Below are 22,130 nucleotides of genomic sequence, written 5' to 3'. Positions count from 1 at the left end.
TTTATCCTCACAATGCCGCCAGGTCCCCTTCGGGTGGTTTTACCAAACATCCTGGTTAGTTAATGTGCTTACAAAACTGAAGTAAGAAGCCCAAAAATTTTAAATAAAATTTTTTTTCGTAGTGATGAAACCTGATGTGACGTCGATTTCGTTCACGAACAACCCTGAATTGTTTTTTTTTCCTCCTCCTCTCCCCCGGGATTCGAACCGGGATCTCACACTTTGAGACGGGCAGGTTACCTCTGCGCCACCACGTCGCCTGGGGTCGAGGGGACCCCCACCAGGTGACTCTCTACGTGTCTGGCTCAGGGAAATCTCCGTGTTTCTTTCGGATTTAAGACACGAAAATAACGAAACCGGTTGCAGTTTATTTTTTGACACCCAACATTTCAATTGAAACGAATATTTCGAAGTTTTACGTATGTGCCAATTACGGAACAGTCTGGTAAAATTTACCAGGATTATTACCAGACACCTGGTAAATGTCACAACCCCGATCTGGTTACTGCAACTGATCATCTGGTGAGAGTTACTAGATTCTCGTATGAGTAACTAGCACTCGTTTAACTAGGATTGGTCGGGTACTTTTAACCAGACTTTTTTCTCAGTGCTGTTTCCGAGGTGTTTTCGTCGTCTGTCTCTCATTCGCACTCAGGGGCCCCCCGTGCAGGTGCGGGAGAGACAGAGCGACGAAAACGACAGTCTGGACTGCCACCTCCCCGGCTGTTTCCCTTTTCCCGCATTCTCACCTGTCGAAGTCCGGATTAGACGAGTCCCTGAACCCCTTTGGCAAACGGGTTGCTGTCGATTTTCAGTTTGGGTGCTGTGAAAATAAAAAAATGACCGTCTTAATGAAAAAGGCAAACACGTAACGACAGCGGCGCTGTAAAACGGGCGAGCGCGCCGCTGCCGCTCACGCCACCGGGCGGCCAATGAATGAAGCCGCCACACCATTGAAAAAAAGCCGCCACGCATTTACAGTGGGGAGCCGCGGGGCTTGGCGGGCGTGGCCGCGCCTCACGCCATCGAAAAGGGGGGCGGCCCGCGCTTGTCGTGACTTTACCCCCCCCCCCCCCCCCCTTTTCCCCTGTCTCTCTTCCTGCTTACCCCGTCAGACATCTGTTAACGTAACATTGACTTTTTTTTTTTGAGGACCCATCATGCCACCCAGGAACCCGCACACACGCCCCCTCTCTCTCTCTCTCTCTCTCTCTCTCTCTCTCTCTCTCTCCGCGCCCCTTTCGGCGCGGTCCACGCTTGTCGACGGCCCCTGCTCCCTACCGTCTGACCTGTCAACTCCGTGACAGCCGCGAGCGAACACCCCCCCCCCCCCCCCCCTTTCCCCACACCATCGCTCACGGGGCGCCAACTTGTGCTTCCGTTCGCTGGCCATGTATTTTCACCGAAAAGCGCTGTTGGCCACGCCCCTCTCCCCCTCCCCCTTCACCGCTTCGCCACTCGATCAGAGCGCGGCCGGCACTACCAGTGCCCTAGCCGCCGAAGCGCGCTGAAGGCAGGCGAAGTGAGGCGACGGCAGCGAAGGCCGGGACATGGCACAAACACCATTTGCATATTGAGTGCGTACTCGCCGCGCCTTTCAAAAGTGCCGCCGGTGGCGTCACTCTTCCTACAGGCTATGAACGGGACAGGGCCCACCTAACTCAATCGAGCTGGCTACTTCTTCTCCATATCGATACTTCTTTTTGATGTTTCTTTGCGTTTTTAGGCACGAAGTAGCCTATAGTATACCCAGGTTTCAGGGCCCGAGATTCGATTTGTGGGCCCTTTATGCATTTCGGAAATTTCTATACGATTTTAATGAGATTTTGCAGACTTGTAGAACTTTGAACGCTGATTCTGATGCTGAAATCGGGTTTAAAAAAGTCAAGGCCTTTTTAGAAATTTGCTGTCAAAATCGCCGTTTCCATGGCAAAACTCGACTCGTCACAGGAAAAAAAGGAGGGGGGGGAGCCGAGCCGAGCCGGACCAATAGCGGAGCTTCTTTTTGGGTCTGTACAGCTACTCCAAAAGCTGAAATAGCACGTTCGAAATGAAAAATTTCTTTGACTGCAGGTAGACAAGATGCAACAATAGAATTGGTGTCGTTTCGAACGTGGCCATTTGGATCGGCCGGCCGGCCAGTGACTTTATGAGAGTGTCCCGCACCAATCCCGCACCGCTGCGTTGTTGTTTTTGCTGTTGTTTTGTTGAAAATTTTGTTACTCTTCAAATCGGAGTGAATTGAGCCATTTAACTGCGTACCTGTGCACATGCATCTGTGATTCTTTCCCTTAATGTAGTTTAAGAGTCGCTTTAAGACTTTTAGTCTCTTTTGAATAAGCTGGTCATATAGCTGCCCCTTTTTAACCAGGTTTGATGGTACTTCTGATTCAGTTAGCACCATGATCACTTCGCTCCACCTCGCGACTTTCAGTGCCCATGTTCTTCGAACAAGACTCACCCGCGTTTCGAGACCATCCCTCTCGAGTTTATAAAGTTTGTCAAGCCAACCGTCGTGGTGTTGCTACGTTGTGAGTGAGAACTATTACACAAAATTGAAGAAAACATGACTAGAGAACCGTAGCCTTTTGAAACAAGCCAAACAATTCAACGTCAGCAACAATGGAGGGGCGTTTTAATGCGCGACTATACTCGTGTTTTCAGCTTCGCGATTTTCGCAAGGGCGCGGGCGCCGACAAAATTGTTGCCAACCCGCGAAAATTAATTTACTGCCTTCTTTCTGCAACCAAAATTTTCATAATGATGGACTTCAAAGATGTTCCTTGTCGGATCACTGTGGAATACATTAGCATTGGAATTTTTTTGAATTTCCCGGCATTTTGATTTCTCTTTATTGCCAAGGTTAAATTTTGACGGGTGGCACATCGACCACATTGGACCACTGCCATTCGTAGCCACCCTTGAGCCACCCCTACCTTTTACATAACTTTTTTGCTTTCCCCACACTCCTACCCAAATTTACTTCGTGACTCCTAGGATTTCTTGAAATCGTATTTTTTCAAGTTGGCACACTGTTTAGTAGCCCAGCGTCCGCCAATCGGCTGCACAGTGTCAGAAAAGTGAAAGATGTTTCGTCTTTTTGTGTCTTTCGCCACGGAAGTTTCGGTTATCACGCGTGATGCATCCAAAGGGTGAAACCATCACCGCCTTCTCGGGGTGGCAGGGCGTCACGAAGACTCGACATCTCAATCGCCGCCAGCGCTCTCTCTCTCTCTCTCTCTCTCTCTCTCTCTCTCTCTCTCTCTCTCTCTCTCTCTCTCTCTCTCTCTCGCACGAGTTGTGGGCAGCGGGCCGTGCATAGCAGCGCGCTGCACCACCAACATAAATCTCAATCAAAATCGAATGGTCAGACAAAACAGCGCGTGGTTAGGCTCTAATGCGTGCCCCTGGGCCCGTGGGGCCGTGGCCCCGTGGGCCGCCTGGCTGCCTCTCTGGCTGCGGCCCCGCGAGGGGCATCCCCCTTCCACCGGACAGGCCCCCACGCCCCACGCCGCGCCGTGCCCCCGAGGCGATCATATCGGCTTCGCACTACGCCGGCCCCGCCTCGCCACCGTAAACATGGCCGTAAAGTTGCACTGGATTTGGGAACGGACGCAAAAGGACTGACGCTTTCAGGGGCCAAGTGGAGCGACCACTCGCCAAAGAGGGGCCCAAAAGTCGGGATAAAATTCGGCCTCTGCCGGTGCGAGGCCCCACAGTGGGCCAGAAGACCGGTGGAGGCGGCCAAAACTCTGGACGCGTCGCTAAATGGGGCTTGATCTGAACGTGTGACCCCACCAATGGATTGCTCTCCGAACGAGGAATCCATTGGTGGGGTCACACGTTCGGTTCGAGTCCTGTTTAGCGACTCTGGAGCTCAAAACGCGTCCCGAGTTTTGGCCGCTTCCACCGGCCCTCTGGCCCACTGTGCGCCCGGCAGGGCGGGCCGGCCCGCCGGTGCCCCGTGTACGCCGGGTTGCCTGCTGTGTCTCTCTCGCACCGCTGCGGGACGCCCCGTGAGTGCGACAGAGACGGAACGCGTCCTTCCCTTCGCCGTGCCGACCGCGCCGGCCCCAAGAATGAAACTGAAACTAGGCGCCCCCGGCGATGCCTGGATCCCGGACGGACGGTCCCGGACGGTCGGCCCGCCACAAAGCGAACAAAGCCGACAGCAACAACAACACACATACACATCAAATTACCGGCATTCGACACGGGCAGTGATACCCAGGGCGAAGCTGGGCGAAGCGCGTCGACCGGCCCGACGCGTTCAACTTCAACGCGGGAAAAATGAAAAATGTAATTAAATTAAACTGGAAACGAGGAGGCATTCATCAGCGGGAAATGGAGGCGGCGCTGCCGCGCGTGCGACAAGGACGGAGCGCGCGCTTCCACAAAGCCCTGTCTCTCTCGCACTCGCGGGGCGTGCCGCAGGGGTGCGAGAGAGACAGAGAGCGCCGTTCGGAAGCAGACGACAGGAAGCCCTCCTCCGGGAGCCGCGGGGGTCACAGCGCCAGTCCTCGCGGTGGCAGCGCCAAGGCAGCGCCCCGCCCCGCCAAGATTTGGAACGGAAAAGCAGGGAAATTAGGTAATGAGATTGGGAAGTGGGAGGCAGAAGGGTTGCGGAGAGAGAGGAGGAGGGGGGAGAGTCATCTATCACGATCTCGGCGAGGTTCGCTGGCTGCGCGGGGCGCGGGGCGGCCATGGCCACGCCGGCCAACGGGTTGGGAATTAAATAAATGGAAAAGACAATGAGGATCTCGGGGCCCTTGCAGGCCTTCCAGTGCACTGCCTCGCCGCGGCGAGCCGCGCACACTGGGCCAGAAAACCGGTGGAGGCGGCCAAAACTCTCGACGCGTTTTGAGCTCTAGAGTCGCTGAACGGCACTCGAACCGAGCGTGTGATCCCACCAGTGGATTGCTCTCAGAAGGAGGAATCCATTGGTGGGGTCACACGTTCGGTTGGAGTCCCATTGAGCGATTCTGCCGCTCAAAACACGTCTAGAGTTTTGGCCGCCTCCACCGGTCTTCTGGCCCACTGCGCGACTGCCGGGGGCCGAGGAGAGGCAAAACCCTCCAGCCCCGCATCATCATCGCGCGAGTGCCTCCAGAGGGGCGCAACTTCGCCGACCAAATCACCGCCGCTTCATTCACTATGCCGCCGCGCTCTCTGTCTCTCTCGCGCTCGCGGGGCCGCCCCACGAGTGCGAGAGAGACAGAGCGACGAAACGCGGCGCGCTGAGCGGAGCGGCCAATCCTAGTGCCGGTCGCCCCCCTCGGCGCCGCAGTGGCCGCGGTGTGCCAATAGGCCGGCCACGCGGCCACGCGGCCCGCCCCCCTCCTCTTTTGATCGGCCTCGTCAATGCGTCACTCAGTTTTTAAGCGCCAGCGCCTCGCGGTCTCCCCTCCACTGCAAGTTTCACTCGCCTTTTCCCGCTTGCCGCCTTTCCACTGCACTGCCTTTCCCGGCCCGGCCTGCAGACTGATTCCGAGAGTCGTTTCCGTCGCTCTGCCTCTCTCGCACTCGTGGGGCGTCCCATATTGGTGCGAGAGAGACGGAGCGGCGAAAACGACTCTCGGAATCGGTCTGCAGGCTTCCTTCGGGTTGCGTGATCAATTCATTAGCCCGGCACCGCCACGCCAAACGACAGCGGTGGCCTACACTGTCGGAAAAAGGTCGTCAAAATCGTGAAAAACGTTTCCAGCGTTTCCAGCGGCCTCGCCAGTTCATAGTGTAGCGGCACCGCTGCATTGCGGGCGGCCCGGCCGGCAAGGCAAGGCAGGCAAGGCCCGCTGCGCGCGCATCGCCGCGCATCTGCACAGGAAGCCGGGCTCGATAAATTCTCTCTCTCTCTCTCTCTCTCTCTCTCTCTCTCTCTCTCTCTCTCTCTCTCTCTCTCTGTCGGCAGGCGGTATCGACGCGGCGAGAAAGCGCATTTTAATTCACAGAGAATTAATAACAAGTTGGTTTTATCATTTTTATTATTTTCTCGCTGCGCGAAAAAAACGTTTCTTTTGTTTTCGGCGGGTCGCACAGCGGGTCAGCAGACCGGTGGAGGCGGACGCGGTTCGAGCGCAGGAGTCACAGAACGCGCGACCCCCACCAATGGATTCCTCGTTCGGAGAGCAATCCATTGGTGCGGGGTCACACGTTCGGTTCGAGTCCTGTTCAGCGACTCTGCAGCTCAAAACGCGTCTAGGGTTTCGGCCGCCTCCGCCACCGGTCTTCTGGCCCACTGCGCGGCGGCGTCGCGGGGCGGCGAACCGGGGACCTTGGACTCACCAGCTGGTTCTGGTAGGCGGTGACGGCCGTAAAGACGGACTCGGTGAAGACGTAGGTCCGGTGCTCCTCCTGGTCCAGGTCCGTGATGGTCCCGCAGTGCTCGCGCCACTTCACCAGGTGGATGCGCGGCTGGTACCGGTGCATCGAGTTGAGCACGATCTGGAACAACGGAGAGGTGGACGTTAGCATAGCGAAAGCAGTTTTGGAGGTAAAAGTACATACACTGTCCAAAAATACGTTGAGTCGAATTGACTGTAAGTAAATTTGATTGTTTTTCTGAGTTAAATGTCGTCAGGTTGACAAAAAGACCACCCTCCAAATTCTTAATTAATCTTTTTTAAAGTTAGAATTGACGTTGATTTTACTCTTCTCTTTTTTTTTCAGCGACACACCAGGGTGGCGGGCGGGCGAGGAGAACGGCGAGTGGACAAAACAGGGGTCAAAGAAACGAACGACTAAATAAGGCTCCGTTCGTTATTATTGTCGCGGACACGCAAGATCGCTCGCACGCACGGAGCGTGATATGCGTGCGTGCGAGAGAGACGGCTGTGCGAGTGTGTGCGTGCGCATGCGTCTTGCGCCTTTCGTGAGGAGGGCGCCCCAGAGCTGCTCCTCTGCCGCACCCACGCACCGTCCCTCTGTCTCTCTCGCACTCACGGGGCGTCCCGTACAGGTGCGAGAGAGACAGAGCGACGAAAACGACTCTCGGAGTCAGTCTGATGCGCGCACGCCACGGAGTCGCATCCCCTCCGAGCTGATATCAAGCAGCAAATCGCTTGTTCGTTAAGAGGTCCTAATGGAAAAGCGTGTACTACAAGGCGAAGCGCCTCCACCTGTCGGTCGGTCGCTCGCTCGGTTCGGTGGGCTTCGAGACACTGCGTTTGACGCGCGGACGGGGAGCGGAGCAGAGCGGAGCCCAACACCGCCCACTGTTAATTTTATTGCCACCGTTTTGATACGACAATAATAAGAGAGAGAGAGAGAGAGAGAGAGAGAGAGAGAGAGAGAGAGAGAGAGAGAGAGAGAGAGAGAGAGAGAGAGAGAGAGAGAGAGAGAGAGAGAAAAAGAGAGAGAAGAAAAGTGTAAACCGAAAACTATTACCGCAGCGAAAAACCCGTTGCTTGATCCCTTAATGAGGCGGCATTAATATTTATTGATTTACGACAGAGAAAGAGAGAGAGGGAGTGACAGAGCGCCAGAGAGGGAGAGAGACGGAGTGACCGCGAGCGGGTCATCGTCACGGTGGGGCCGCCGGGGCCGCTGGGGCAGGTGTGGTGGAGCCTCAGGACAGGTGGCGACGGTGGCGCCGTACGGACGACCGCGCCGTTTCGCGAGCGAACATCGCGTAGTCGCGGCTGAATAAAAGAAGCCGGAGTAAAGGTCAGGCGCGGGAGCGGGGCGGGGCACAGTGGGCCAGAAGACCGGGGAAGGCGGCCAAAACTCTAGACGCGTTTTGAGCTCCAGAGTCGCTAAATGGGCCTCGAACCGAACGTGTGACCCCACCAATGGATTCCTCGTGCGGAGAGCAATCCATTGGTGGGGTCACACGTTCGATTCGAGTCCCATTTAGCGACTCTGGAGCTCAAAACGCGTCTAAAGTTTTGGCCGCCTCCACCGGTCTTCTGGCCCACTGTGCGGGGCGGGACGGGGCGGCATTCGTTCCGCAGCCAATCGAAGCATCGATCCATCACCGCGTTAAACCAACAAGGGCCGGAAAACGTCGCCAGGCTAATCACGGATAGAGCCGTCGGCGGCGGGGAGGACGGGCACCCCGAGGTGCCCCGAGGACCGCGTCGACGAGGTGGCCTGAGGTGGCCGCCGCACAGTGGGCCAGAAGACCGGCGCAGGCGGCCAAAATTCTAGACGCCTCCAGAGTCGCTAAATGGGACTCGAATCGAATCGAACGTGTGACCCCACCAATGGATTCCTCGTTCGGAGAGCAATCCATTGGTGGGGTCACACGTTCGGTTCGAGTCCCATTTAACGACTCTGGAGCTCAAAACGCGTCTTTGGCCGCCTCCACCGGTCTTCTGGCCCACTGTGCGTCGGCGCGCTTTGCCCGGCAAGTCGTACGCACGGCGCCCAAGGCTCCTTCGAGGCGGGGCCGGCCGGCCGGGGCCCTCGGTGTCAGCTCGATCAATCACGATCCGATTGGCTGGCCTATTCGGCCTATTCTCCGCCGCGGCTGCGTTCGAGGCACCGCGACAGCGACGCGGCCACAATGGCGGAGCGGACAGGCTGCGTCCGAGAAGCGCCGCCGTTTCGAAGGTAACCCGAGAAGCCCGCGGGGGTGCGAGAGAGACAGTCGCTGCCAACGGGGTCAGCCCGCTCGTCGGGCCGACTTACAGTGCGGGAACGACTCGAGTTGCTAAGGCGGATGGACGCGCCGTTTATTTCATCTACATTCGAAAAAAATAATTAATGTTTACTTTCTGGAACGCGTGGTACCACGCTTTGACAACTCAACGCGGTGGTAGTGCGTTCGGTGGGTTGCGTAAGCGTTGGACACCCAACGATGCCTCGGCACTGTAAAAAAGCGCACGCGCGTGTGGGCCGGGTCAAATGGCTGGGTCAACCAGAAAAAGCCCCCCCTCTCCCCGCCTCTGAGGTGAAATCACAGATACTTACTCATTGATTCGTCGAACACGACAAGGGGTCGGTCCGGAGGCAATCGCCTCCAAAAAAAGAGACGGAGGGAAAAAAGCGAACGATGACAAGGTGAAGGAATTCCGGAGGGTATCGGGGGGCCAGGCAGGCCCCAGGTAGGCCCCAGGTAGGCCCCGGGTAGGCCACGGGTGGGGAGGTGCGGAAAGGGGGCATAAGAAGATGCGGGTCGGTGGTGGGCGTCGAGCAGTCTGGGATGGCCCGCTTGGTACTCCACCTCCAAATGATTGATTCACCGGGCCTCGCTTGTCATGTTTGTTTACACTCGGCTGCGATTTACTAGTGGACGCGACACTCCTAGACCGCGCCGTGCCCCGCCGCGGGTCGCCTGCACCCGGGCCTAGGCGCCAAGGCTCGTTTCGGAGCTGAAACTGATCGGCCATTGTCTCTGAGCCGCGGTGCGACTGGCGGACACTAAGTCGGAAAAACGAGCCCGCAGCATCCGGGCCGGCCGGGCCACAGCGCCTCGTCACCGCGACCGGGCGGGGCAGGCGGGGCTGGCAGACACCTCGGCGATGGCCCCCCGATAAGCCCGCCGCTAATAGTTTGTGACAGTGACGCTTGTTGGCCGGGCGCTGTTGGCGACTCTGTCTCTCTCTAAGCCCGCCGGGACGGACCGAGCGGCCAGCCTGATCGGATCAGTCGCGCATGTAAATGTATTGGATGACTAGGGATTAGAAACATGATCAATGAACCGCGTCGCCCTGTCTCTCTCGCGCTCGCGGGGCGTGCCGGTCGGGTGCGAGAGAGACGGAGCGACAGGGGCACAAACCAGACGAGGGCCGGACCAGCGTGACGGATTGGGCTGAATGGACTCACTACCGTGTGTACTATTTCGATGGGCATCACGTTTAGGGAAGGCAGCGGAATGAATGAATGAATGAATGAATGAATGAATGAATGAATGAATGAATGAATGAATGAATGAATGAATGACAAAGTATTTACAACAAGTAATAAACAAATTTGAAGTCAATTGAATATGATCTGAAAAAGTGAAGGTGTCGGGAAACTCCAAACCCTTGGCCCCCGTTCCCTTTGTCCATCTCGTTGTTGGTGAGCTTGACCTTCTCGAAGGACACGACCTGCTTGCGGAGCTGCTCGCCGGAGAAGGGCGAGTCGGGGTGCGCGTAGAGGCGGTTGGGCGCGGGCGGGTCCGCCTTGCCCGCCACCAGCCAGCTGGACCGGTGGTAGGCGTACCGGTACCGCTTGTGGTCCACGGGCACGATGTCCATGAGCACGGCGTACCGCTGCTCCGGCCGCACGCCCGTGAAGGACACGCGCAGCGTGGGGAACATGCGTCTGCAACAGAAGGAAGGCACAGGTTAGTTTCCGAGAGGATTTTCTTTTCGGGTGTGTCTCTCCCCGATGCTTGGCGGGGTAGAGGGGCGGGGCCGGGATGTGCCCGGCAGGCCGGCAGGCCGGCAGGCAGCATGGGTTGGGTAGCTCGGCCTGCTCGGCGTGCTCGGTACTCAGCGAGGCACCCTCGTGTTAACCTCCATGTTGCCTTGGGTGACGCTCCGCTGCGCACCCCGGGCCAGCGCCGCGCCGCCGCGCCCCGGACCGTGACGGCGGCCAACTCAATGCACTTACTTGCACTCAGACTCATTCCGAGACTCGACGCTACGTCTCTCTCGCACCTGCACGGCACGCCCCGCGAGAGAGACAGAAGCTCGGTCTGCAGAGTGCTACGTACCCGTGCCGCCTCCAGCTTGGCCCGAGACGCGCCGGGTCAACGGGGAAATTGAGGAAACAGCGAAAAGAAAAAAAAGGTGGGATTCGAACCGCGGAGCCGCGGCCGCCGAGCACAGTGTTGCCAACTTGAGGCACTCGACTGGCTTGGCGGCGGGCGCGAACGCGAGGCGCCGCGGGAGGGCCGGCTTATCTGCACGCGAAGAGAATGCGTGTGTGCGTGCGCCAGCCTGCGCCAGCGTGCGCGTGAGTAGTGATACAGTTGGCAACTCTGTCTGCGAACCCGTCGACAGGCCGACCAACTGTCAAAATGTTCTCACAGCTTGCGTCTTAATGCGCCAGACTTGGCCTGCGGGAAGCAAAACCTGTGTCCGGCCGGCCGAGCGGAGCAGAGCGTCCGAGGCGGTCTTGCCGCCTGCTGGGTATTGAAATTTGGCGGAGAACAACATCCCCGTCCACGCCGGGCCCTGGCCCAGGCCCGACTGCCCTCAGTCACGGAAACACTTCCGGCCCGGGGTGCCCGGGTTCGAGTCCCGGCGGCCGGCGATTTTTCGGGGCCGGCAGGTGGAATCAGGTCGGTCATTAATACCGGCCCAGCCGACTGGTCGCTCTGTCTCTCTCGCACCCAAGGAAACGCCCCAAGAGTGCGAGAGCGACGGAGCGACGACTCGGAATCAGTCCACAGGTGCCCGAAGGTGCCCGAAGAGGCCGCGCCACTAGAAGCCATTCCTCACGCGGTACTTCCAGTGTAGCGCGCCGTGCCCTCGCGGGTTAATAAATTGGCACGCAGCACGCCAAAACGCGGGAAACGACCCCGCGACCGGCGGGACCGGGTTCGAACCCCAATGGCGGCGGCTCAGTTTTTTATTTCACTAAACCTTATTTTGTATACCCCAAAGCCCAACAAGGTGCCCGAGGGGCATTAACGCAAACTTTGCTATTTCAAAGACACTCTTTCGCTTCCTAGGAACCTTTAACGCTGATTTCGCTGCGGTTAAACACGTTAACGGCCCAGGTTGAGGGAAAGCTGCAAACCCTTTCCTGGTGACTTCAAGAGAGTGGGGGGACCGAGCCACCGCGGCCAAAACCGGGTTCACCTTTTGGGGCTGGCCCGCCAATACTCCAAAACTGAAATCGTTTAAAATTTCACTAATTACGGTTGACTGGGAGGTTAGGGCAGCGAGGGCAGGCATTAGAATTCGATTCCGACTTCCAACCCCTTTTTTCCCCGGGGAGAACTATCCAGTTTTCTTGATCGGTGTGTTCGCATCGCAGTAGGTGTTTCACCGAACAGGGGTGAACCAACTGAGCATTGAAACTGTATTAATTTGCTCTCTTTGTGTTTTGACGGATGGTTCCTGGGCCCCTAGGAAAACATACAAAACAAATTTCAATTTTTAGTGATAACTGTCTAAAAAATATTCACAAAAAATAGCAAAACAAAAGTTCGTTGGGCTGACATAAGTTTCCCCAAATATTACTTTTTTTTCTGCAATAAAACAATTTGTTGTTGTTGTGATTTAGTTAGACAGGACCACTTCGCTCCACCTCGCACTTGCAGTGCTCATGTTCTCGAACAAGATCACCCCGTCTTTGAAACTTCGAAGTCACCAGTCATATTGAAGTTTGGCCGAGGCGCGTGCCTGGATTCCCCCGCGGAGGGGAGAACTATTACACAGAAGAAGAAAAGAGACTAGAGAACCAGAGAGAACAAGAAACAAGCAACGAGAACAATGGAGGGGCAGTTAAGCCCGAAAGCTGAATGAATATCAGCTGCCGCCGGGGGTTTTGAAGGCCGTGCCCGGGCCCAGAAGCGGCGTGAGCCAAGCGTTTAGGCGAGGGCATCTCGCTGCCTTCCGCGTAAGAACATTTTAAATGAGGACCCCGCAAAAGAGTCCCGAGAAGGGGGCTGCGGGAGACATTAGATTGGAATTTTCGAAGGTTCCAAAACGTTGGGGCTAACTTTTTGCGTTGCAGATTTAGGGCGGCAAAATCGACCACATTGGCACCTGCTGCCATTGGTGCGTCCCCGTCCCTGAGCCACGAGTGCACAACACAACGGTGGCCAGCGACTGCTAGAAGACAAAATTACATGCGTGACTCCTAGGATTTCTTGAAACGCATTATTTTCTCATTTTCCCATTTTTTGTCCCCCAATGGGAAACGGAAGGAAAACAAACCCCACGGCGAAAATTAAAAATGACACCGCTTTAAGACACTTACGTCTCCCCCCCCCCCCTCCCCTGCTCCCCCGGCGTGACCCTTGACGCCTCGATCGTTCGCTGCGGTTATGACACACGATAAATAAGGCGGCGGGGGGAGGCGAACCCGCAACCCTTTCTGTAATTAAAAGTGTGGGTACGCGGCTACCGACGCCACCGCGCGCCACCGCGCACCTTGCGGCCGGCCAGCCGAATTAATCCAAATACTGATAAGTCGTAATTTAATAAGTGCTGCACTAATTACGGTTGTCTGGCAGAGTTGCACTCGGACAGCGAGGGCAGGCTTTGTTTCCGATTCCAGCACTCTCCAACACTTTTGCCCCCCTCTGCACCGGCAAGACTGACTCCGAGGGGCGTTTTTCGTCGCTCTGTCTCTCTCGCACTCGTAGGGTGTCCCGAATAGGTGCGAGAGAGACAGAGCGACGAAAACGGACTTTCGGAATCAGTCTGCTGAGAGGTTTCTGACGGATGGCTCCAGCTGGAAGCACCACACAGGCAGACAGACGGACAGACAGACAGACAGACAGACAGACAGACAGACAGACCGGTAGGGCGGTGTCGTCACAGCGGCTTCCCCATCAAAACTCTTCCTCCGAATGGGAGGATTCGATTACTCCTCGTCTGCCCGTCAGATGCAGACCGCCCCGCACTGTCCGTCATCGGCGTTCGTTCGTTTTCGACAACGCCATGATGATGACACGCCCTTGTCTCGTATCCGGAAGTCACAGTCATATTCGCAATCGACTTTGGCCGAGGCGCGTGCCCTGGCCCCATTAAGCCGCCGCGGCAGGTGCAGAGAGAGAGAGAGAGAGAGAGAGAGAGAGAGAGAGAGAGAGAGAGAGAGAGAGAGAGAGAGAGAGACAGAGAGACAGAGGAGAACGAAACTGAAAATGAATATCAAAGGTGCCAGAACCGGGTATTTGAACCCCGGACTCCCGTGCCCGGCCGTGCCGCGGCGTGAGGCATAGCGTGAGGCGAGGGCATCGCTCGCTCCGCGCGCCGCGTACACACATCAACACCGTGAGAGACCGCGCAGGAGGGAGAGAGACAGAGAGAGGGGGGAGCGTGCGTGCGAGAGAGAGAGGGACAGAGTGACGACGAGGTCCAAAGCGTGGGGCGGGGCGTCAACTAGAGCGCTATGCAGATTAGGCCGCGGAACAAGATGGCGCCCACAGTGTGCCCGCACTGGGCTGCGGTGCGTACAGTGTAGCGTGCGATAGCCATCGCGTCGGGACGCGTGCGCGCGCGGGTGCGAGCGAGACGGACAACGGAGAGGGACCAGCGAGTGCGAGAGAGACAGAGCAACGCGTTACATGCGGGCTGCAGGCTAAATCGCTTAGGACGCATTAGCGCCGCATACTGCCGGGTTCCTATTTCCCGGGGGTTCCTCGATCCCAGTCCAGATGGGAAACGGAAGGGAAAACAACCGTTCTACGGTCGAAAAATTGAAATATTGAGTGCGCCGCGTTTTGAGGACTTGATCGTCGGTGGCGACCCACAACACAGCGGGGGCGGGGGGCTGCCGAGGTGACGTGACGCCTGCGTGACGCCTGCGTGACGCCGTGACGGGGCGTGGAGGGGAGCCTGACGTGTTTGGAGGCACGCAGCTCGTCACGCCACGTCACGTGACACGCACGCACGCGCGGGAGCACGCACACAAACACACACAGCGCACGCACGCAGGCAGCCCGGAGGCCCCGCGAAACGCGACCCGTGTTATAGGCCTCGGCCAAGAGAACGACGCCAAACGCGACAATGAAGGAATGAATAGAAACATGTTGCAGAGCGGCTAAGCGGTGGCGAGGCCGGCCTGGCCCAGCAGACTGTCTGTCTCTCTAGCACTTCTGTAGCACCCCTCGAGTGCGAGAGAGACAGAGCGACGAAAACGACTCTCAGTCTGCAGGCTGGCCAAGGCTGGCCGCGGCAGTCGGCCAAACGGGCCGCCGCTGTCACACTGCTGTCGCAGCGTCATGTGGTGACAGGGCCGCCAACGCACTCTGCCGCGCAACTCCCGTTTTCGTCGCTGTGTCTCTCTCGCCGAGGGGGCCACCACTCTCATTTCAGGCGTACACAAGATTACGGGATTACGGTATATTTACCAGGGATTACGCGTGAAATTTTCGAAAATTGGTTCAAAAACGTTGAAAAATAGCTTGAAAACGTTGGAAAATGACTCAAAAACGTTGAAAAATGACAGAATTTTGTCAAGGATTACGTGATTACGCCATGGATTACCAGAGATTACCAGCAAACTTGTACACAGGATTACGGGGGTGGTGGCCCCCTCGTCTCTCGCACCCATAAGGAACGCCCCGCGAGTGCGAGAGAGACAGAGCGACGAAAACGACTCTCAGTCTTTTCTGTCGACTCTCAGTCTGCCGGCCGGCCTGGCCGGTCACCTGCTTTCCGTGCCGTTGGGTTGGCAACGTGCCTCTGACACACGCCTTGCCGAGCCGCCCGATGACTGGCCGACGACGCGTGGGCGCGGCGCGTCCCCGGTTGGCAGCACTGGCGCCGAGAGAGAGAGAGAGAGAGAGAGGAGAGAGAGAGAGAGAGAGAGAGAGAGAGAGAGAGAGAGAGAGAGAGAGAGAGAGAGAGAGAGAGAGAGAGAGAGAGAGAGACTGCGGCGTTTCGATTGGTCGCTAATCGGGTCGAGAAATCACTCTCGGCGTTAGGGCCATGGCGGACGGCCGTCCTAATGAGTGGCGATGGATTGGACGGCAGGGCGATAGAGCCGTCAAGAGCGGCCCTGCGACTGGGCGCAAAGCCCACGGCCCGGTGGCGCAGTGGTCAGCGCGCTCGGCCCCCGGATCGATGGTCCGCGGTTCGACTCCCGCCGCCGCGGTGGTGGGGGATGGTCGCGTTTGGGCGCTTCACCACTGCCAGCGCGCGCGGAAAGTTAAGAATCCCCTTGCCGCCTGTTGCCACTGCGCTCTGCGTCTCTCTCGCACTCACGTCGAGCTCCGCAGAAGTGCGAGAGAGACAGCGGTGAAAAACTGAGTGGAAACACAGCGCACCACGCACTGCACGCAGAGCGACCCGACACGTGCTCAAGCAGCGCGGGCCGACTGCAACACAAGGTCGCTCTGTCTCTATCGCACCCCCTGCGGGACGCCCCACCCCGTCCGCGCCGTCCGCGCACGCGACGCGAAGCGCCACTAGATTAATTCGCTGGCGGGCGTGTCCCTCGGACGTCCCCCGGACCCACGCACACGCCGCGCTGACCGGCTATGACAAATTCAGCAGCTCACGGCGCGCCGGCGGCAGCGGCCACGGCGGCCACGCACAGTGGGCCAGAAGACCGGCGAAGGCGGCCAAAACTCTTGACGCGTTTTGAGCTCCAGAGTCCCAGTCCCAAAAACCCATGGAGCATCCCATGAGTCATGGGACGCCATGGGACACCATGGGCCGATTTTTCCCATGGGGAAGATTTCCCATTGATTTTTTGCACCATTTCCCATGGTGTTGAGCAACCCATGGGGAGATGCCCCATGGTGTGTGTCCCATGGGAGCACTTCCTTGCCATGACAGAGTGTCTAGAAAGATCATTGTTTGAAGTGCCTCCGTCTGCGAGGGTCATCTCTCTAATTAATGTCTGCCAAAGGTGAACTTTTCACGATACAACCGATTTTGCAACTAGATTTTGTCTACAAGTCACCGTTCACATGATATTACCTAAACGTAAAAATTAGACGGAGACTTCAACGCACGGGCAGGAATTCCATCCCATGGGAATGGCGACGCCATGGGAAAGTTCACACCATGGAGAGGCCCCCTCCCATGGTGTTCATCCCGCGCCATGGGAAATTACCTCTATTTTCCATGGGATCCCACTTACCCATGGTGCTGACCCGTGTTCTCATGGGATTTCAGTTAGGTCCCATGGTATATGACTCATGGGATCCCATGCGACCCATGGTTTTTTTGGACTGGGTCGCTAAATGGGACTCGAACCGCGCGTGTGACCCCACCGATGGATTGCTCTCCGAACGAGGAATCCATTGGTGGGGTCACACGTTCGGTTCGAGTCCCATTTAGCGACTCTAGAGCTCAAAACGCGTCTAGAATTTTGGCCGCCTCCACCGGTCTTCTGGCCCACTGTGCCAAGCGTGGGGGAAGCCTCCAGCGCCTCCAGCACAACCACCACCTGCCCACTCACTCACACAAACACACACCTGCAAAGCAAAGCGGAACAAATAACCAAACAGCTCGGAAGCACGCTGCAGGGCAAAAGAAACGCTCTGAGGGACCGCCGCTCGACTCTCCACAAAATCCGGTGGCAGCAAACAAAAACAACAACAACGCGCTAAAAAAAATTAGTTTTCATTTTTAAAAATTTAATTTTTTTCCTTTGAGTTGGTTTAACTTAACTTCAGCCACGAAGTGCGGAGTGGGCGGGGGACCACCCGCCGGCGCCACGCAGGCCTCGCCACTGTAAAAGTGCGTTATCGCCACAAAAATATCGCGCGCCCGGAATCGGATGCATAAATTTGGCGGTCCCGCTTCGCCACCGCTTCGCCCGGTTCGGCGGCTATTTGGCCAACTAATTCCGCACTGTGTTCGCAGCGTTCGCAGCGGCCGCCCGAATTATCTCGGAAATGAAGTAGTGGCTGCCCGGCAGGCAACGCACTCACCACATTTTTCTTGTTTTTATTTTTGTTTCGTTGTTGTTTTTTCCGAGGCCGGCCCGCGTTTTTCGGTCGAAAAATTAAGAAACGGGGAAAAGAAAAAAAAACGAAAATGAGCATAAGGCGACGGGGCGGAGCGGGTAATTTTCGAACCGTGCCTAACGCGGCAATGGGACGCGAAAACACGCGCCAACATCGGCGGGGCCAAACTGCCGACCGCTTCCGAACGCGGTCTCGCCGTCTCTCTCGCACTCGCGGGGCGTGCCGTATGGGTGCGAGAGAGACAGAGTACTGGAGCGCACGCAGGCGCCACACGCAATTCCAGTCGCACTGATGCGTTGTGCGAGACAAAAACGGCGACAACCCGTGACGACTCTGCCAGAGAGAGAGAGGAGAGAGAGAGAGAGAGAGAGAGAGAGAGAGAGAGAGAGAGAGAGAGGCGCAGGCATGCAATATCGTAAAAGTTAATGCCGTATGTTGCGGGCCTGATGCGGGCTAATGCCGCAGCGCTGGACACAGCAGCTCACATTATTTATCGCGAGCATATCGAACCCTCAAGCCTCCAGTCGTCCCTCCAGAAGAAGAAGAAGTCACCACAGCCCGTTGTCATTCACATTTTTGTTTTCTGTCTTTTTTTTTGGCGCGCGAAACAAGTGGATTACAGGATTCCGCGCGGGGGCTTAACAAGCCGCCGTTTGCACCACAGCCGGACTCACGGCACGGCAGCCGACCGCACGCGGCACGCGCATGCACGCCCCGTTTTGTACGCGCGCTGCCCGGAGCGGCCTGGCGCGGCCCGGCGCGGCGGGAACGGACATATGTAAAGTCGCGCACCGAGTTCCTCTAATCACTGACTTAACACGCATATTCATTTGCAGCACAAACAACAACAACAACTGCAGCGGCAACAGCAACAACAACGAGCGGCAAAAAACTAAACCCACTGCCACTCGCCATTAGTGCTCGCGGCCCCCACACTGGCCACAAAAGTGTTTTATATACAACTCTCTTTTCCATGGGATTACCTCTCCGGCCAGATAAGAATCCACGCGCTGCGCGCCCCGCCCCGCCCCGCCCCGCCCCGGCGCGGGCGCCATGAAGAATGCGCGGAATGGAACGCCACGATTGTAATATTTTATACATATTCATGGAGGTGGATTTGTGAGCAAGACCCGCGCGCGGCCCCGCCCCGCCCCGCCCCGCCCCGCCCCGCCCCGCCCCGCCCCGCGCGGCGTTCCTCTCAACATTCAGCGCCCAGGGCGGCCCCCCGCCACGCTGGCCGTGCTGGCCGCGCTAGCGGTGATAACGCGGCCGGCACAGCGGAACATGTCATCGACTTGCCGGCGGCACACCTCCTGGCGCCGCCCCGCCCCGCCCCGCCGCGCCCCGCCTCGCGTAGCCCGAGCGCCGTGCTGGGTAGGCAGGCCCGCGCAACGGCCGTGGCTTGCGGCTCGGACTACCCTGCCTCCCGCAGGCGGCGGCCGCAGGCAGGCAGGCAACGCACAGTGGGCCAGAAACCGGCGGAGGCGGCCGAAATTCTAGACGCGTTTTGAGCTCCAGAGTCGCTAAATGGGACTCGAACCGACCGTGTGACCCCACCAATGGATTGCTCTCCGGACGAGGAATCCATTGGTGGGGTCACACGTTCGGTTCGAGTCCTGTTTAGCGACTCGGGAGCTCGTGGCCCACTGTGCAACGCCGATCTCACCAAGCAGGCCGACGGACAGACAGACAGTCAGACAGACAGACCGAGCCACTCATTACCCCTTCCGCGGCGTCGGCCCGCCGTCGGCCCGCCTTCGGTGCCTTTGCGATCCGATCGCCGCATCGCCGCCCCGCGCGTGATAATTGTCGGCCTAATGGCGTCACTCGGCGGCCAAGCCTCGCCGCGCCTCGCCGCCAGCGCGTCCGTCGCCCCGCCCTCCGTCTCACTCGCACCCCGGCGGCACGGCGGGACGCCCCTCGCGTGCGAGAGAGACGGAGCGCGGCGTGCGGAATGCATGCGAGCCTGCAGGCCGGCCTCGCCCCGCGCCATCCCGCGATGCATCGATTGGACGCCGGCCCGCAATCCCGATGTGAAGAAGAGGCGGCCGACAGGCTGCCGGCCGCGGATTCGGATTCAGATTCACACACACACACACACACACACACAGACACACACACGACCACACACACACACACACACACACACCGCTACTGTAATGGCTGTAAATCCGCACCATATTCACAAGCAGCCGCTTCCTTGTAGACACATTCATGCCAACACACACACACACACACACACACACACACACGGACGCGTTCACACGCACACGCACGCACTCGAGCTAATGCGCTGTGATTACCGGCTGCGTGTCTCTCTCTCTATCCTCCGCTCGCCGGCGGTACGTCTAAATCCCTCGCGCCAGCCCTATCCTCGCCGCCGATCTATCCGCAGTAGCCGATGGGACAGGCTGGAAACGCCACTCGCCATGTCTTTTTATCCGTCTATCCATCTCTCTATCTATCTTTTCCGCAGTGCCGGGAAAGACTGGATCGGCACGCTGTCTTGTTTTTCCGTCATCCGCGCCTATCTATTTACACTGTAAATCTAAGGCATACTTCCAGACTTTTTTGGCGATCAATTTAGGTCGCCAATAAACCCCCTTCCGAACTCCTGCCCCCCAACCGCCACACACGTCTGGCCAGACTCGCCGATTGTTTGAACTTTCCACGTTCGGCGATAAAGTCGAAGTCTAGGGACCTCCCTGCTTCAGCCGTCCTTTCGCCATCCCAAAGTTCGCCAAATTTCGCCGGCACCTCTTGCGCCGTTCTGACGCATATTTTCCCGGGAAAGGAGTTTTTTGAGTGAAAAGAATTGTAGCAAAAATGTACTTTAGGGCGCCTTTGGGCTTGCAGATCCGCCGTGACCGGAAAAACTTGTTTCGGATGCGACTGTACACTGTACCGCGGCACCGCGGCCAGGTAGTGTACCCGTAAATGTGTTTGCTGACATATCCAGCGGCCGGGCCATCGATCGGGGCGCCCCTCCCCTCCCTCCCCTCCGCCCCTCCTCGCGCCCCCTCCCCTCCACCTCGGCTGGCGGCGTGACCACGCCCCCTTGTCAACTGCGCGCGTCGGCGACAAGTCGAGTCTATGGTGTGCCCTCTCGCCTCCCCCAGGCCTCCCCCTCCCCTGCGCCTCGCCGCCTCGCCGCTGCTCGCCGCGCCACCCCTTCGCGCCGCCGGCACGCCATGCGGAGAGGGAGAGGGAGAGAGAGGAGTGCAAAAAGAAGGTGAGAAATAATGCCGAGCGTGGCGGCGCGGAGCTGGGCTTCCGAAACAGAGCGCTGAAGCGGGGCGCGCGTTGCCGCGGAGCCTTCGTGGACCCGTCAGGCAGACGGACAGACAGTCACACACACTGTCACACAACAAGTACTGTTTTTCTTCCCATTTGTTTTTTTCGGGGGCTGGCGACTTGAACGCAAGGCACTCCATCGTGACCGGCCGTGCGCACTTCGCTGATGGAGGCGGTCTTGGCCGCGAGCTCGGCGGCGTCCGTGGTGTCCGAGGGGCCGTGGCGCCGCGCTCCAGTGTGCCCGCCGGCCACTGCGTTGACAGGGGGCGGCGGGGGTGGCGGGGCTGGCGGTCGATAGAGGTTAGGACCAGCTAGGACCAGCCCGGCCCCTCCGCCTCCGCCCCGCCGCTCCACGCCCTGGGGCCCTGGGGCCCCCAGCGGACGGAACGGACAGCCTCGCCCGGGGACCGCGGGTCCGGCCGGCGGTGGACGCCGCGCTCGCCGTGGCAACGCAGTGGCGCCCCTGGGCCGGGGTGGGTGCGCCCCGCCCGCCCCGCCCCACCCCGCCCCGCCCCGCCCCGCCCGCCCCACCCCGCCCCGCCCCGCCCCCGCCCCGCCCCCGCCCACACCCCCGCCCCGCCCGCACCCCGCCCCGCCCCGCCCCCCGCCCCGCCCCGCCCCGGCATCATCGCTCATTACAGCTCGCTGCGCCAATCGCAGTTGACGAATCGACGCCACTGTTGCTTCGTTCGGGTCGGCGTGTCGCACGCACGGCCACCAACCCGACAAACTTTTCGGCGCCGTTTGCGCCCGTTATTAAATTTTTCCAATTTTATTTTTTTGGCTTGACAGTTGGCTCCGCTGTCTGGTACACTCGTTACGAGCGGCGCGCTGCCACGGTGCCACGCTACCTGGGGGGCAGCCCGCGACACCCGATACAAGCCCGGCGTGCCTGGCCTGCCTGGCCTCGGGCCGCGTCCCGAACGGACGCAGCGTTCCGAACGCAGCCCCGCCTCGCGACCCACCGCGACACTGCAGCCCGCCCCGCCGCTTCCACGAATTATGGTTCATACTTCCACCGGGGAGATTGTTTTCCAGTTTTTCATTCGCGACGTTGGTTTGTTTTCCACGCGCCAGATTTGCATGACGCGTTATTTCACGGTGGGGCGTTGTCGGTTAGACAAACATAAAAAAGAGGCGCGCGCGCGCCGATGGCAGTATTCGAACCCGCGCCCCTCGGGGTCTCCCTTTTCTACACGTTGAAACTTTGCCCCTTCCATTCGGGGCATGCAAATCAGGATCAGGGTGGACGACGCGCTGCTTCTCCTTGTTTGCTCAGCGACACAGCTGCTGCCGCGCTATGCCG

The 22,130-nt window shown here is 58.5% G+C and overlaps 1 protein-coding gene across 1 annotated transcript in view; it reads right to left on the bottom strand.

Annotated features, from left to right (window-relative positions):
* LOC117639715 (T-box transcription factor TBX20-like) overlaps positions 1-22,130 on the bottom strand; it is an 87,025-nt gene that overhangs the window by 8,714 nt on the left and 56,181 nt on the right. Inside the window, exons 4-5 of the mRNA XM_034375590.1 lie at positions 9,976-10,248; positions 6,283-6,445 (exon numbers count right to left, since the gene is read on the bottom strand). Of these exons, the coding sequence (XP_034231481.1) occupies positions 6,283-6,445; positions 9,976-10,248 (436 nt within the window). The remainder of the gene's footprint in view (positions 1-6,282; positions 6,446-9,975; positions 10,249-22,130) is intronic.

The sequence above is a fragment of the Thrips palmi genome, unplaced genomic scaffold, assembly GCF_012932325.1.
Source record: "Thrips palmi isolate BJ-2018 unplaced genomic scaffold, TpBJ-2018v1 HiC_scaffold_11, whole genome shotgun sequence".
Classification (NCBI taxonomy): domain Eukaryota; kingdom Metazoa; phylum Arthropoda; class Insecta; order Thysanoptera; family Thripidae; genus Thrips; species Thrips palmi.
Note: the sequence above shows the minus strand (reverse complement) of the source record. Positions and strands in the feature narration are given on the sequence as shown.